The sequence below is a fragment of the Denticeps clupeoides genome, chromosome 11, assembly GCF_900700375.1.
Source record: "Denticeps clupeoides chromosome 11, fDenClu1.1, whole genome shotgun sequence".
NCBI lineage: Eukaryota > Metazoa > Chordata > Actinopteri > Clupeiformes > Denticipitidae > Denticeps > Denticeps clupeoides.
The window spans coordinates 19099663-19112198 of NC_041717.1; the positions used below are offsets into that span (position 1 = coordinate 19099663).

The 12536-nt window shown below is 43.7% G+C and overlaps 1 protein-coding gene across 1 annotated transcript; it reads right to left on the bottom strand.

The window, feature by feature from the left end:
- Nucleotides 1-1247: 1247 nt before the first annotated feature.
- On the bottom strand, nt 1248-9092 carry gramd2b (GRAM domain containing 2B). Its single transcript, XM_028996184.1, has 14 exons — nt 8955-9092; nt 8706-8810; nt 8461-8548; nt 8313-8382; nt 8122-8225; nt 6724-6819; nt 6532-6603; nt 4557-4628; nt 4333-4444; nt 3643-3744; nt 2913-3000; nt 2657-2761; nt 2247-2328; nt 1248-1816 (listed from the first exon to the last, which is right to left on the bottom strand). The coding sequence occupies exons 1-14, from the start codon at nt 9035-9037 to the stop codon at nt 1775-1777; spliced, it is 1221 nt and encodes a 406-aa protein (XP_028852017.1). The 5' UTR covers nt 9038-9092; the 3' UTR covers nt 1248-1774.
- Between the last annotated feature and the right edge of the window lie 3444 nt (nt 9093-12536).

Sequence of the window (12536 nt, forward strand, 5' to 3'; positions counted from 1 at the left end):
TCATACAGAGAGGACCAGATTTTTAATGCCACACAGATTTATGGGGTCATAATGCTCTCTCACAGAAGCAATTAAAATATTTCTCTCCTAATTATATATCACATGCAGGTCACAAGTGAAAGTGAAGTGATTGTGAAACACTGCACCACAGCACACAGTGACACAACGAAATGTGTCCTCTGCTTTTAACTATCACCCTTGGTGAGCAGTGGGCAGCCATGACAGGCGCCCGGGGAGCAGTGTGTGGGGACAGGGCTTTGCTCAGTGGCACCTTGGCATCCCGGGATTCGAACCTTCTGATTACAGGGACAGCACTGTCCCATTCATTTTTAATTGTACTATATTATTCTAAATCAGAAATGACCTTATCATTAATGAAGAAAACATGTTCCATCTGATTTCCATCAAATTTTATTCACCTTTACATTTTTGCATTGAAACAAAGTTTGAATATTTTGCCTCTAAATTTTTGCTGTAAATTCGCTGATTTAATTCTGTGTGATCATGTGACACAGAGACGACGGGGTCTTATGGATCAACCGGGCACAGAATGCTTTTGGAATTGAATTTCTGACCCTGAATTTCACAAGTTGAATTTGAGCATGCTGAATAAAATATTACTTTGGTGCTTGAACAGAAAAAGAACAGTGTTTGAGATTAATCAGATGGAACAGGTTTTCTACCATATCATAACAGCTAACCAAATAATGGAACCCTTCTAACTGACACTGAAAAGATCTTCACGGCGTCTTTTCCGTGGTTCCACGTGGAACTGAAAAGGGATTTTGTAAAGCCCTCACACATGAAGAGGACATCCGTGGTTGTTTTGGCCGCAAAGCCACTTGAATTCACACTTTATTTGTAGACGAGTTGGTTCTGTGAAGAATTTAGTTCTAACTAGCAACCAAAAAGGAAATCTATTCAAACCTATTACGTTTGCATCTATAACTCATTTAACTCCAACACCGGAAGATAACTGTGTGCAAAAAATAATAATAATAATAATAATACAGTGATGCTGTTTTTAATCCTGGGTGGCGGTAAAGATCGATGAGTTCTGGCGCTCTCTCCTTCCTGTCCAACCCTGACCGCAGGCACTGCCCAGAGCTCCCTGACACGCCTAATCTTTATTTCATGATTTACTTTGTTACACCCATCAATTATTAAGCTGTCTGTAAAGTAACGGTGCTCACCAGCTACCTGCAAAAGCATGCACGCAAATTCACCGTACCGGGGTGAAGCAAGGCTTACACAGCAACAATGTTTATTGCACATATATCCAAAATCCAAGGGACTGCAAAATATATATTCTATATGTACAGACAGGATCACATTGTGGGATCGATTTTATGAAAAGCTACAGGGTTAATTCATCACAGTTACGGGGACAGTCCCCCTTGAGGCATCATCTTCCGCCATCTTGATCCAGCTGGTCCTCTGGGCAATGCGGTTTCACAGGCCGGAATGCTGCTTTAAAGGAGTCAACCAATCAAAATGCCACAGCATAATTAGAGCACAGATCTGTGGTTGACGCTTGCTTGGCTGGGGAATCCTCCGTTTAGGACAGCAATAATCTGAGCAATAATCCTGCTGCGCTGTTCAGCACCTGCTGCGGTGGTGCACCACACATATTTCCATCATGCCACGGCTTGTCATTGACAAAAGTCTCACTTTGCGTTGAGATGGGTATCGCTGGTCAGTTTTTTAACTTTAGCATCAGAACGTGGTTCTGATGAATAATTGTTCGGATTTTGAGTGATTCGTCCATTCTGCTTCACTGGGTTTCCTCCAACAGCCTCTCCAGGTTTCTCTGAATCTGTTGAGACATGGTGCAGGATGCATTAACCAGTCACCGCCATCTAACGTGCGAGCCAATCTGCAATTATGGCAACAATAAGCGTTAAGACTTTCACAAACACCAGCATTATGCGATATTCATACTTATTGTTGGATCTTGGTCTAATATTCATCACATGTCAAACTTCAAAGTGAAAAAAAAATGAAGCAAACGTGATCAGCCACACCATCTTACGGCCGTCACAGTCCTCCTCAAATCAGCTCAATGCCTTTAAATGTTTCATTACAAAAAAAATGGCTTGCAGTTGTGCTTCAGTCATTTGCAAACAGGGTTTGAATTTACATTTACATTTATGGCATTTGGCAAGTTTCCATCCACGAAGTGATCAGTTCTGGTTCATTAGGAGCCCCAACCATGAATACAATCTTTTTATTTTGAATGCTTTTACCTTTTCCAGTTTTAAAAGGTTCTTGGATAACATTGAGTAGATTCCGGTGTTGTCCTCCAAGTAAGCTTTGGGGAATTCATTTCTGAAAAATTGTTGAAAAATTAAAGAAAATTAAATAATTCAAAATAAAATAACAAACATAATTATTAGGCCTGTGAAAATTACCTTGTTAACCAATGCATTTGATTAAAATTATGTGTTAAATAAATTAATGGTGTTACTGCAGCTGCATTTTGTTTACACTTTACAGTGAGTGTGCCTTTCTGCTTCAAGTTCATCAATAGGCGCAAGTTCATCAATAGGCGCAAGCACAAGCTTCCTTCCCGCACTTGCCGCTGTAATAGTTTTAAATTCGCTGTAGTCATAAGAATTAAATGCGATTAATCAAGATTTTGCTGTTTTGTCCTTACCCGGGGTCTGTCAGCTCGGTCAAAGAGCTGACCGAAATCAGCCGCTGCTCCAGAGTAATGATTTTATAAGCCATATAACATGAAGACAGGACTAAAACAAAGACTCTGTCAAGAAAATGAGAAAGGTTAAGGTTGCAGTTGGCAGAGTCGAACTGCTCCCTCGGGTTCACTTGATTCCATCCCTCATGAATTGAGTTAGCAAACAATTACATCTGAACCCCACACTATAATATCAAGCTTAGCATGGAATACTCACAACAACAAGTATACGGCCAGAAGGCTGTTGAGCGTAAAGGGTCGCAGGGCTTTGGTGTCGCACTCATCCACCGGCTTATCAGGTGCACCTGTAATGGACATCATACATATTCAGAGGGTCTGATATAAGTATATAATAATAATAATAATAATAAATAAATAAATAAAAACGTATAATATACAATTCAAGCCAAACGTGTGGACACACCTTCTCATTCAATGTGTTTTCTTTATTTTCATGGCCATTTACGTTGGTAGATTCTCACTGAAGGCATCAAAACTATGAATGAACACATGTGGAGTTATGTACTTAACAAAAAGTGGAGACCTGTTCTCCACAGTCACCGGACCTGAACCCAATAGAGATGGTTTGGGGTGAGCTGGACCAACAAGTGCTAAACACCTCTGGGAACTCCTTCAAGACTGTTGGAGAACCATTTCAGGTGACGACCTCTTGAAGCTCATCGAGAGAATGCCAAGAGTGCAAAGCAGTAATCAGAGCAAAGAAACTAGAATATAAAACATGTTTTCAGTTATTTCACCTTTTTTTGTTAAGTACATAACTCCACATGTGTTCATTCATAGTTTTGATGCCTTCAGTGAGAATCTACCAACGTAAATGGCCATGAAAATAAAGAAAACACATTGAATGAGAAGGTGTGTCCACACTTTTGGCCTGTACTGTATGTATAAAAACGAGTTGAATGGGGGTGGGGTGATGGGAACAGCACCATTCCTGGCCTCGGAGACGCGCTGGAGGTGCAGATCCGAATGGGTCGGCTTATCTGCAGGTTTCGCCACGTTCAGGAAGCCCTGGGGCAGCTTTGGGTATTCTGCTTGTGGGAATACGACAAAAGACACGGTCGTGGGGTTACTTTTCATCCGTGTGACAAGATCATCTGAGCTGGTTAGGGTGGTAGTAGCCTAGTGGGTTCAAATCCCGCTTAGTACCATTGTGTCCCTGAGCAAGACACTTAACCCTAAATTGCTCCAGGGGGACTGTCCCTGTAAATACTGATTGTAAGTCGCTCTGGATAAGGGCGTCTGATAAATGCTGTAAATGTAAATGTAAAATGAACTCTTTATATGGTTATACGAAATCTGAATCAGAATATTATACTAATTCATAATTAATTAAACAAGAGCCAACTTAGCGAGCAGCTACTGCTCCCATCCCAAAACACATCAGCTATTTGTGATGTGCAAACCGACAAAAAAGCTAGTTACCTTCTCTTCTTCAGCTAATAAGAAATGTTAGTGAAATAAGATCAATATTTAGCATGTAACACTGCGTTTAGTGGCAGTTCAAAAATAGTAAAATAACACTAAGATAGTCCATAAAAATATGCTACTTTACTTTTCTAAAGTGAAAGTGGGGTAGAAGTGACCACACAACAGTGACCAGAACTTGAAGCCCACACCTGCAATTTTCTCAAATTCGGGCAGCGGGGAGTCGGAACTGCTGCTGTCCTCCAGTTCTGTGATCCTCTGCCTGACTGTTCCATCCAAATCGGAGAAGACTCCTGAGAAGTCCTATCAAAAAAATGTAAAAAAAAATGGCATGGCACAGCAGTAACAAAGACGTCGGTTGATTCTACTAAATTTGTGTAGCATTAGTCTGGCAGGCCGGAAACTGGCCACCGACCAGAGGAAGAGTGATGGTCCGACTGCCTCTGAAGCTGTTCTCCGCTGATGAGGGGCCTGCTGCACTGTTCTCCTGGAACAACAGTAAGTTTTCCTAAAGGTGCTCACAGATCAAACTGTGGTTGTTTTATATATACAGTATAAAGTATTTTGTCAGCCACCAATTGTGCAAGTTCTACTGCTTAAAAAGATGAGAGAGGCCTGTAATTTTCATCACAGGTATACCTTAACTATGAGAGACAAAATCACATCCTCTGATTTTTAAAGAATTTATTTGCAAATTATGGTGGAAAATTAGTATTTGGTCACTAACAAACATGCAAGTTTTCTGACTCTCACAGACCTATAACTTCTTCTGTAAAAGGCTCCTCTGTCCTGCACAAAATTACCTGTATTAATGGCACCGGTTTGAACTCATAATCAGTATAAAAGACACCTGTCCACAACCTCAAATAGTCACAGTCCAAACTCCACTATGGCCAAGACCAAAGAGCTGTGTAAGGACACCAGAAACCAAATTGTAGACCTGCACAAGGCTGGGAAGACTAAATCTGCAATAGGTAAGCAGCTTGGTGTGAAGAAATCAAATGTGGGAACAATTATTTGAAAATGGAAGACATACAAGACCACTGTTAATCTCCCTCGATCTGGGGCTCTACGCAAGATCTCACCCCGTGGGGTCAAAATGATTACAAGAACGGTGATCAAAAATCCCAGAACCACACGGGGGGACCTAGTGAATGACCTGCAGTAACAAAGGCTACCATCAGTAACACACTACGCCGCCAGGGACTCAAATCCTGCAGTGCCAGACGTGTTCCCCTGCTTAAGCCAGTACATGTCCGGGCCCGTCTGAAGTTTGCTAGAGAGCATCTGGAGGATCCAGAAGATGATTGGGAGAATGTCATATGGTCCGATGAAACCAAAATAGAACTTTTTGGTAAAAACTCTACTTGTTTTGTTTGGACGAGAAAGAATGCTGAGTTGCATCCAAAGAACACCATACCTACTGTGAAGTATGGGGGTGGAAACATCATGCTTTGGGGTGTTTTTCTGCAAAGGGACCCAGACAACTTATCCGTGTAAAGGAAAGAATGAATGGGGCCATGTATCATGAGATTTTGAGTGAAAACCTCCTTCCATCAGCAAGGGGTTTGAAGGTGAAATGTGGCTGGGTCTTTCAGCATGACAATGATCCCAAACACTCCGCCCGGGCCACGAAGGAGTGGCTTCGTAAGAAGCATTTCATGGTTCTGGAGTGGCCTAAGCCAGTCTCCAGATCTCAACCCCATAGAAAATCTTTGGAGGGACAGCGACAGCCACAAAACCTCACTGCTCTAGAGGAGATCTGCATGGAAGAATGGGCCAAAATACCAGCAACAGTGTGTGAAGACTTACAGAAAACGTTTGACCTCTGTCATTGCCAACAAAGGGTATATAACAAAGTATTGAGATGAACTTTTTTTAGTGACCAAATACAAATTTTCCACCATAATTTGCAAATAAATTATTTAAAAATCAGAGGATGTGATTTTCTGGATTTTGTCTCTCATAGTTGAGGGGTACCTATTATGAAAATTACAGGCCTCTCTCATCTTTGTAAGTGCGAGAACTTGCACAATTGGTGGCTGACTAAATACTTTTTTGCCCCACTGTATATGAAGAAGAATGGAGTTTAATCAATGTTTTTGCTCCATGACTCCCAGGGATCTATAAAGTATCTATCTTGACAGTCCTGGAATCAGCACCACAAACACCTCATCATTTTTGTTCAGCTAAAACTACATTTAGTCTAATTATTACATGATTTACTTTGTTTTAGTTCTCGTCTTCATCACGTCGCAAAGGTTCGTCAAAATTTTGTTGACGAAAAAACACTAGTTCGGTCTGTCCAAAAGTTCTGAAGCCACACCACCATGCAGCAGATAATCGCTGTGCATTAGATCAACTGACTTGGATCGGCCTTCATTGCTCACCTCTAAATGGTAGCACACGGTCGTCAGGAATTTGTATGTGGTGTCCCGCGACAGGAATGACACGAACACATGCTGGGGAAGAGCAACACTCTTATATTCTTACTTATATTCTGTGCATACAGGCACTCACACATGTACATTTTATGTATATACTGGTACTTCCACTCGGCTTGAGAGGACACGCTTACTCACACGCTCAGATGAGGTTGCAATGACCAGAGCATTTGGCACCAAAATGGCAGTTTTCGTCTTCTTAATCACGGAAACGGAGAGGACTGGAATGACGATCTGGGGGAAAAAAAAGCAATTGGTTCATTTTAAAGAACTTTTTTCCAGCAGATTTGACAGGGGGTTCTATAAAGTGTCTATAAAACACTCACTATCCTCAACTCAGATTCTGTCCCACACACACACATACACACACTACTCACTCACACACACACGGTCCTAGGGACATCCGAGAGTTGCCAATCCACCAACACCCAACTCCGGGTACACCTGGTCCGAGACGGGACTCAAACTCACAAACTTGGAGGCGTGAGAGCGCCTCGCTACCTGCCATCGTCACCGCCTGGCCCTGAAAACGCGCTCTAATTGTAAAAGCCATCGGCCACATGCGACACACAGAGAAATACAGGTACACACAGGGTACAATTTTAAACCTCCAGGTACAAAACTGTCCCTTTCAGCTGATTGTACCTCAAAAAGGTGCAGGACAGGTCGTTTGTGATCCCATGTTGTACCTTTAAAAGGAACATGGTTGTACCCCTGAACCTGCACCACATGGAAATGATCCCCATTAACCCCGACGTACCGACAAAAATGCGTATTAATTGCTAGATGTCAGCTGCACAATAGTGACAGAATGGCCAGTGGATTTGACCAATTTTTCCAAAAGTTTTCACAACTTTCGTAGGACAAAAGGAGTATACGTGAAAAAAACAAAAAAACCCACAGACAGACACAGCATATCGCTCAGTGGACTAAGACTCTGTGCCTGTGAGTTGAAGGTCGCCGGTTCGAGCCCGGCATCCCCACGTCTGTGGCTGCTTACGCAAGGCCTTCAACCCCCAGCTCCACACAACAAGTGTGCTGCCCATTACATCATCATACTTACATGTAAATGGTACACAATTGTGCCTTAAATGGTACAGATGACTAAGGTGCTAAAAGGGTACAGGTACATTATTGTTCTTCAGAAGGGCCCTGCCCCAGCGACAAGCATTTGCACCATCGTGTAGGTACGCGGTGGTGCTAGCACCAGGAAAACATGGTGCAACAGTTCACCGGTTAACTTGCCACAAATTTGCCCAACCGGAGCAGCAGGGACCTTTTTGCTTGAGCATTATGATCCGTACACAGCCTGACGTCAGCCTGAAACTGTGCACGTGCAACAGGTCCTCCGGCCGTTCTTTTTTCGTGCGGGTGCCATTTCGAACCCCTTCGGAATGGAATTAAATGACCATCGGACGCGCCGTAAATAGACGAACATGACACGTAAGCGCGGCGTGATATTTATACATAATGGCGCGATATCGCGTTGCCGAGTCTGGATTACACGCCGGCAGCATTTCAGGAGGTCCTTGGTACCTTGGTGTCTTTCCCGAACACTTTCGAGTGGAAACAGATCCAGTTGTCCGAGATGAACAGCCTCCCCTGGTAGAGGATGTCCTTCTGCAAGGCGCAGGTGTAACCTGAGAGCGAGACAGCACCCGATCAGCCAGGCCCCGGGGGGGGGAAAGGCCCCAGTGGGGCGAGTGAAGGAGCGCCGGACCACTCACTCTGCCTCAGCGGCTCCTCCGTGCAGACCTCCTTGAACAGTTTGTGGTACTGACAGTTGGTTTTGGAGAGCTGAAAATGGCACAGAAGGTCGGTCAGAGGAGCGGGCCCGGGTTATCAATGGTGGGTTTTATCGCAATAAAAACGCACCTGATTCAGCTGGGACTTCTTCCTTTCGATCTTAGCCTCGGGATCTCTTTGAATTTGCGCAAGAAGGGTGTGGTCAAAGGTTTTTGACCTATACATATATATATATATATATATATATATATACACATATGTAAAAAAATGGTTCAATTAGAAATATGATATATTTATTCGAAATTCTCCCCCAGAACAACACGCTTTACATCAGCTTTTACGTTGCTTAATTCTCTAGATGAACTACTTGTTACCTGACCAGTGCTGGCTTTCTCCGCTTCAGCACTTCTGACTGCGGGTCCATGGACACCCGTCCGACTTTCCTCTGCCTCTCCTCACCCGCATTTTCAGCGTCGGAGCTGGAAAAAAAAAGCCGCGTTTACAGCCATTATTACGTGCTAATTATCGGCCCGTTTTATTGTCTTCGTCTCTTCTGCCGTATTCTTTTTTTTTTTTTGTTTTTTTTTACGGAACCGAATCGCATCGTTCACGGGTTCGCTTACTTCGCATCCTTCCTGCTCGCTCTTTTCAGCCCGTCCTTTGGCGCGGTTCTGAAAAGTCCCGAGTTGGGCTGCGGCTCGGTCATGGGTCGCCGTCTGGGTCTACGTGCCTGCCGAGCGCTCGGCCGAGCGCCACCTGTGCTGTCGCCAACGAACGAACGAACGAGCGAGCGAGCGAGCGGAGTCGGTTCTTTTAATGAACGAGTCGTTGTCGTAAATCGGACCATTTAAATGCCACAAACCCGTAAATATGCTAGAAGTGGCAGGACAAACATACCAAAGTGGAGCTGTGGTCGTCATATATGTGACATTTTATAGAATTTGCACTTAATTTAATGAAAATAGGTCGGAATATGAATTTTCTATGACATAATGTTTTTTATCCACCAGAACAGGCACATTGCTGATGTGAAAACAGTGCAAATGTTGTTAAGGTCCACATAAGGACTTCACGTGTTTCGAAAGCACATGCCAAAATCTTTCGAACATGATCACATGCATATGGATTCGTCTCCACTTGGAAAAGAGATAAGCGAAGTGCAGAGTGTTTAGTTTGGCACTGCAAGACAAAGTCCTCCTGGTTCACAGCTAGTGCAAACATAGACAGACCAGCTCGACAGACCAAATGCAAGGGCCACACAATCATCAAGAAATTAATGTCCATGTGCATTTATTGTGCAGTTGCATGGAACCAGGACGTGTGTCACGCTTTGGCGCACTGCAGGACACGCAATCACGTTTGTATGCAAAGTAGGGTTGTGGGGGTCTAGTGTGACCACAAAGTCACAGGTTCAAAGTCCCTCAGCAAGACACTTAACCCCGAGCGTCTCTAGGGGGGACTGTCCCTGTAAATACTGATTGTATGGCGTCTGGTAAATGCCATAAAATATAAGAGCTTACCAGTAAGGCGCAAAGCTCGCTTTTGGGGGGCTGTCGAACGAAGAACATGCCGCTCTCGTGCCGCTATTAGTCCTCTTGAGGTTGGACACGGTGCAGCAGTCGTAGGCGCAATCGTTGTCCATTAGGGCGCGAGAGCGACACGTCCGGCCCGGTGAGGTGGCCTGATGTTCTTCATGTGTTTACTCCGTCTGAATGCGCCTCATCCAAATGAAAAGCCACACAGCTTATCAGTTGGTCATTGATTGACCCCGTTGCTGCCTGAGTCCCGAGTTGCTGCTGTTTTGCTGCTGTTGTAACTTAAAAATATATTTGTGCACAAACACGTGCATAAATTTACATTTACAGTATTTACCTGACGCCCTTATCCAGAGCGACTTACGATCAGTAGTTACAGGGACAGTCCCTCCCTGAAGACACTCAGGGTTAAGTGTCTTGCTCAGGGACACGATGGTAGTAGATGGGGTTTGAACCCGGGTCTTCTGGTTCATAAGCGAGTGTGATACCCGCTAGGCCGCTACCACCCGATCAGAGTGACACAAAGTTTGAAGAGCTTTGCATGAAACTGCATGGTTCTTTGGCCACAGACAGGGAATTCTGTTGGGCAGCGTTGCTGACAATTTGACACTAGTCCAAGTTGACATGTTCATTTTGAGATATGGCATTGAGGTGCAGCGGGAAGCTGCGGAGCACGACAAGAGTGATGTGATTCATGCAGTAATACCACAGCTCTACCCAGTTACATACAGCTCCCCATCTACACTCGGTCCAGTGTCTGGTCTATAACTAATGGTGTTAAGTTAATTGTCTCTGAGCAAGACACTCAAAACCCTGAGTGTCTCCAGGGGGGACCGTCCCTGTAACTACTAATTGTAAGACGCTCTGTATAAGGGCGTCTGGTAAACGCCGTAAATGTAATGTAATGTATTGAAACATACAAACTAATATGGTATTTACACTATTTTAGAGAAAGTGAAGTGATTGTGAAACACTTCAGCACAGCACATGGTGACACAACGAAATGTGTCCTCTGCTTTTAACCATCACCCTTGGCGAGCAGTGGGCAACCATGACAGGCGCCCGGGGAGCAGAGTGTGGGGGCGGAGCTTTGCTCGGTGGCACCTTGGCGGACCGGGATTCGAACCGGCAACCTTCTGATTACGAGGCCACTTCCAAAACCACTGTGTTGCATCATTCCTGAAATCTATAACTCCAGTTACAAAGAGTCTACACGATGGCGTCCACTGACAACAACCTTTTACACCCACAAGACTTCAGGAATCAGCACCACAGACAGCACCTTGATACCGACGCCGTGAAAAACGAACGGAAGCCAATAGCGCATGTTATAACTGCATAACCCGAGCTCCGTATAAACGACAACACTGCTAGGCCGGTCCATGTTTTTATTCCACCTATGTTCCCCGCAATAATTACATGTAATTACTGAATAATAAAGATCATCGTTGTGCCGTGCTGATTTGAAGGTTTCAGGAATTTGTGCACGACTGACTCTGCACTGACAATACAAACATCACACATTATATTGTCTGTGGATTTCTTCTGGACAACAGACTGACAGTATTCTATTCTATTCTAGTTTATTGGTTTCATATTTGTGCCAATGCTGTGACTAATCATCCATGATACCACGGTACCACGGCAAAAGACTGCGAATCTGGGGCAGTGGTGGCCTGGCGGTTAAGGGAGCGGCCCCGTAATCAGAAGGTCGCCGGTTCGAATCCCGAGCCGACAAAGTGCCACTGAGCAAAGCACCGTCCCCACACACTGCACCCCGGGCGCCTGTCATGGCTGCCCACTGCCCACCAAGGGTGACGGTTAAAAGCAGAGGACACATTTCGTTGTGTCACCGTGTGCTGTGCTGCAGTGTTTCACTTTACTTTATTTAGCTGACGCTTTTATCCAAAGCGACTTACAAGAGGAAGACACCAGCAATTCTCGTTCGATTTCTATAGAATATTGAGTTTACAAACTAAGAGCCCTGATAATGCTCAACTTGTCAGTGAAGAGCATGCTCAGAGATTGTTAGGTGCTAGACAAAGAAAAATTATAATGTATTTATACATTTTTGTCATAGTTTCACTATGACAATCACTCCACTTTCACTTCACTTAAATTGAGAGTGTGCCAATTTCCCCATGTCACATTTGTGCGAGGTGCATGGCGCAGTGAACCACCACAATGATCATTTCTCACAGACCAGGTGGTGTTTTTATATTAGTGTGGCACCCAAAAAAAGACACACACACACACACACACACACACACACACACACACACACACAATAATAAACCCAGTAAGATTTCAAAATGATTTCCTACAATCCATTCGCACTGGCATAAAGAAATACTAAAAAAAAAAAAATGTATAAGTAAAAACAGGAGAGCCACAATGAATGTATTTTTAAGAATGTATTCTTTGTTGTAAATCAGTTATGAATTCCCCCCTTGAACAAAAAACTGGAGATTTAAAGGTTTAATTGATTCTATATAGATTTTAGAAAGTATCGGGAACAAGATGTCGATTCGGTACCGAAATACCGTGAACGATGCTGTTGGCGTGTGTTTGCTGGACTAAATGCGACGGGACGATCGTTTGACCGTAAGATCTTTTTTTTTTTTTTTGAAATCCTGTTTTTTATTACTATTATTATTATTATTATTATTC

Coding starts and splice junctions, on each gene's coding strand:
- gramd2b (XM_028996184.1), bottom strand. CDS start 9,037: ATGACCGAGCCGCAGCCCAACTCGGGACTTTTCAGAACCGCGCCAAAG. Junction 8,549..8,705: donor AGAAAGCCAGCACTGGTCAG/GTAACAAGTAGT, acceptor ATATATGTATAG/GTCAAAAACCTTTGACCACA. Junction 8,226..8,312: donor GGAGGAGCCGCTGAGGCAGA/GTGAGTGGTCCG, acceptor TCTCGCTCTCAG/GTTACACCTGCGCCTTGCAG.